This window comes from Uranotaenia lowii, chromosome 3 (genome assembly GCF_029784155.1).
Source record: "Uranotaenia lowii strain MFRU-FL chromosome 3, ASM2978415v1, whole genome shotgun sequence".
Taxonomy (NCBI): Eukaryota; Metazoa; Arthropoda; class Insecta; order Diptera; family Culicidae; genus Uranotaenia; species Uranotaenia lowii.
Window position 1 is genome coordinate 190,219,121 of NC_073693.1, and position 2,386 is coordinate 190,221,506.

Below are 2,386 nucleotides of genomic sequence, written 5' to 3' on the forward strand. Positions count from 1 at the left end.
TGCTTACATTACTAATTTTCACCTCTGCTTTGATGTACATGCTGTGTACACTATAAGGGGTACAAGGACTTTACATGAAAAAGGAGTTAACCCAGTCTTTTCCGATAACGGGTCAAAACTACACTATAAGGGGTTGCGCCAGATGAGTGTGTTCCTCAAACTGCTTACACCCGTAGCTGTACTCATCCTGACCCTATGGCGTTTATATTTTATACTTAATTTTTAGTGTGTTGTTGATTTTGGTTCACAAATTTATTTAAACACATTAATTAACGAGATAAGTAGTTTATGTTTCCCGTAGGATTTGTTTGATAAATTCAAATATTTTTCCGTATTTATCCTTACGACGATGAAGTCGAAACCTTTTGAACATGTCTGTGTTGTAGTGCTTGGGGACATTGGTCGGAGCCCTCGTATGCAGTATCACGTTAAAAGTTTTTCTGAATCTCATTATAATGTCGATTTGATTGGATACGTGGAATCTACACCGTTGGAAGAACTAACGTCTAGTCCCAATGTACGAATTCATCAAATCAGCCCATTTCCCGAGTTGAATCTTCCTAATTTGCTTAAGTATGTTTTCAAAGCGCTTTGGCAAGCAATTACCCTGCTGATGACACTCATTAGCATAAGAAAACCGAAATTCATACTTTGCCAAAATCCTCCGGCTATTCCAACGCTGTTGGTGGTTTATGTATACTGCGTCTGCATTCGCTCCAAGTTCATCATCGATTGGCACAATTATACGCATACTATTCTTGGTATCGAATCATCGCCTAGAAACCCTATCGTAAGACTTGCCCGAATGGTAGAATATGTGTTAGGAAGGAAAGCTGCTGGTAATCTTTGTGTTACAAGGGCCATGCAAGCTGATCTAAATAGCAATTGGAGAATAAGGTATTGAGGTTTAATTTTAGTATCTGCCTGATACTACAGGAAGTTAGTATTAAAATAATTAATAATTTATTTCAAATTACAGCTCAACCGTTTTATACGATAGACCGCCCCTCCATTTCCACCCGACAACGCTCAAAGAAAAGCATCAATTGTTTGTTAAACTTTCAGATACTATTGAATCCTTCAAAGCGAAGGCTTATAAAGAATACGAGAACGCTGACATCCTGGAAGAAACGGCATTCACAATACGAGCTAAAAGCGGTGAAGTGAAGTATAAAACTGTAAGGCCGGCTTTGCTCATATCAAGTACAAGTTGGACAGCAGATGAAGATTTCAGTATACTGGTCCAAGCTCTGGATATGTTTGAAAGTAAAGCGTTGGAAGACCCAACGCATTATCCAGATCTCATTTGCATCATTACTGGTAAAGGACCCCTTAAAGAACATTATAGGTCTGTGATCAAATGCAAATTATGGAAAAAAGTTAAAGTTACTATGCCATGGTTGGAAAACATCGATTATCCTAAGATATTAGCTGCTGGGGATTTAGGTGTGTGTTTGCATTATAGCTCCAGTGGTTTGGACCTTCCCATGAAAGTAGTGGACATGTTCGGATCTGGGCTTCCTGTATGTGCAGTTAAATTCAACTGGTAGTTGGAAATCTTTTATTATCTACAAAGTTTATAAAAAAAATAAATCATTCACATTTTATTCCAGTATCGCAGAGCTTGTGGAGCATGGCAAAAACGGATTTTTGTTTGAAACGCCATATGAACTGGGACATCAGTTGTCTGAATGGTTTTACGATTTCCCATCCAATATCGCAATGAGTAATCAAAAGGAAACTATCCATACAAGTTTGAAAGATTTTCAACAATTACGTTGGACAGAAAATTGGAAAAAAATCGCTCAACCTTTATTTGAACAAATGTAATTTTGATTGTTATAAATAAATTATTACTAGGGAAAGGGAACTAACCTTTACGAAGTCTATTTAACAAGTATGTACCGTGGATTTCTACACCAACCGGACCGAAGTATAAGGGATACTTTTTAAACATGTCTCGTAAATTTACATCACTTTCCGGGTCAGTGATCATTTCCAAAATGTGTAGTAATAGTTACAATAATACGTTCTTTTGTAAGTAGTTACACTACATTTGTACAAATACGATGATTCCACGACGATTGTTTGATTCTATGCTCGCCTACACACGATCCAAAAATATTTCGTGCGAACGAAAACGGCAACAGCAACAAAAAAAAAACCACCCCGGCTGGGGCTGAGTAAATGGCCTGAGATTTGTACAAATAGCATCATACATCATGCCACAGATGGTTACACTAGTTTACAAAATTTTAAAAAAATCATGAACTTGGTTAACCGACCAACATTTTTAATGTAAAATCGGGCGCTGAATCCGAAAATGAAATTCAAAAAAATCTCAGTAGAACCGTTTTTGAGTTATGCTCCAAATATGAAATTTCTA

General features: G+C 37.0%; 1 protein-coding gene across 2 annotated transcripts; it reads left to right on the forward strand.

The window, feature by feature from the left end:
* The first annotated feature begins 212 nt into the window (after positions 1-212).
* Positions 213-1,889, forward strand: LOC129754804 (chitobiosyldiphosphodolichol beta-mannosyltransferase). 2 transcript variants are annotated; one of them, XM_055751048.1, is made up of 4 exons: positions 230-331; positions 387-897; positions 980-1,546; positions 1,614-1,889. In XM_055751048.1, exons 2-4 carry the CDS (start codon positions 416-418, stop codon positions 1,828-1,830), a joined length of 1,266 nt encoding a protein of 421 aa, XP_055607023.1. In that variant the 5' UTR covers positions 230-331; positions 387-415; the 3' UTR covers positions 1,831-1,889. The 2 variants fall into 2 exon arrangements, with proteins under 2 accessions (XP_055607022.1, XP_055607023.1); XM_055751047.1 differs by having other exon boundaries at positions 213-897.
* Positions 1,890-2,386: the final 497 nt, after the last annotated feature.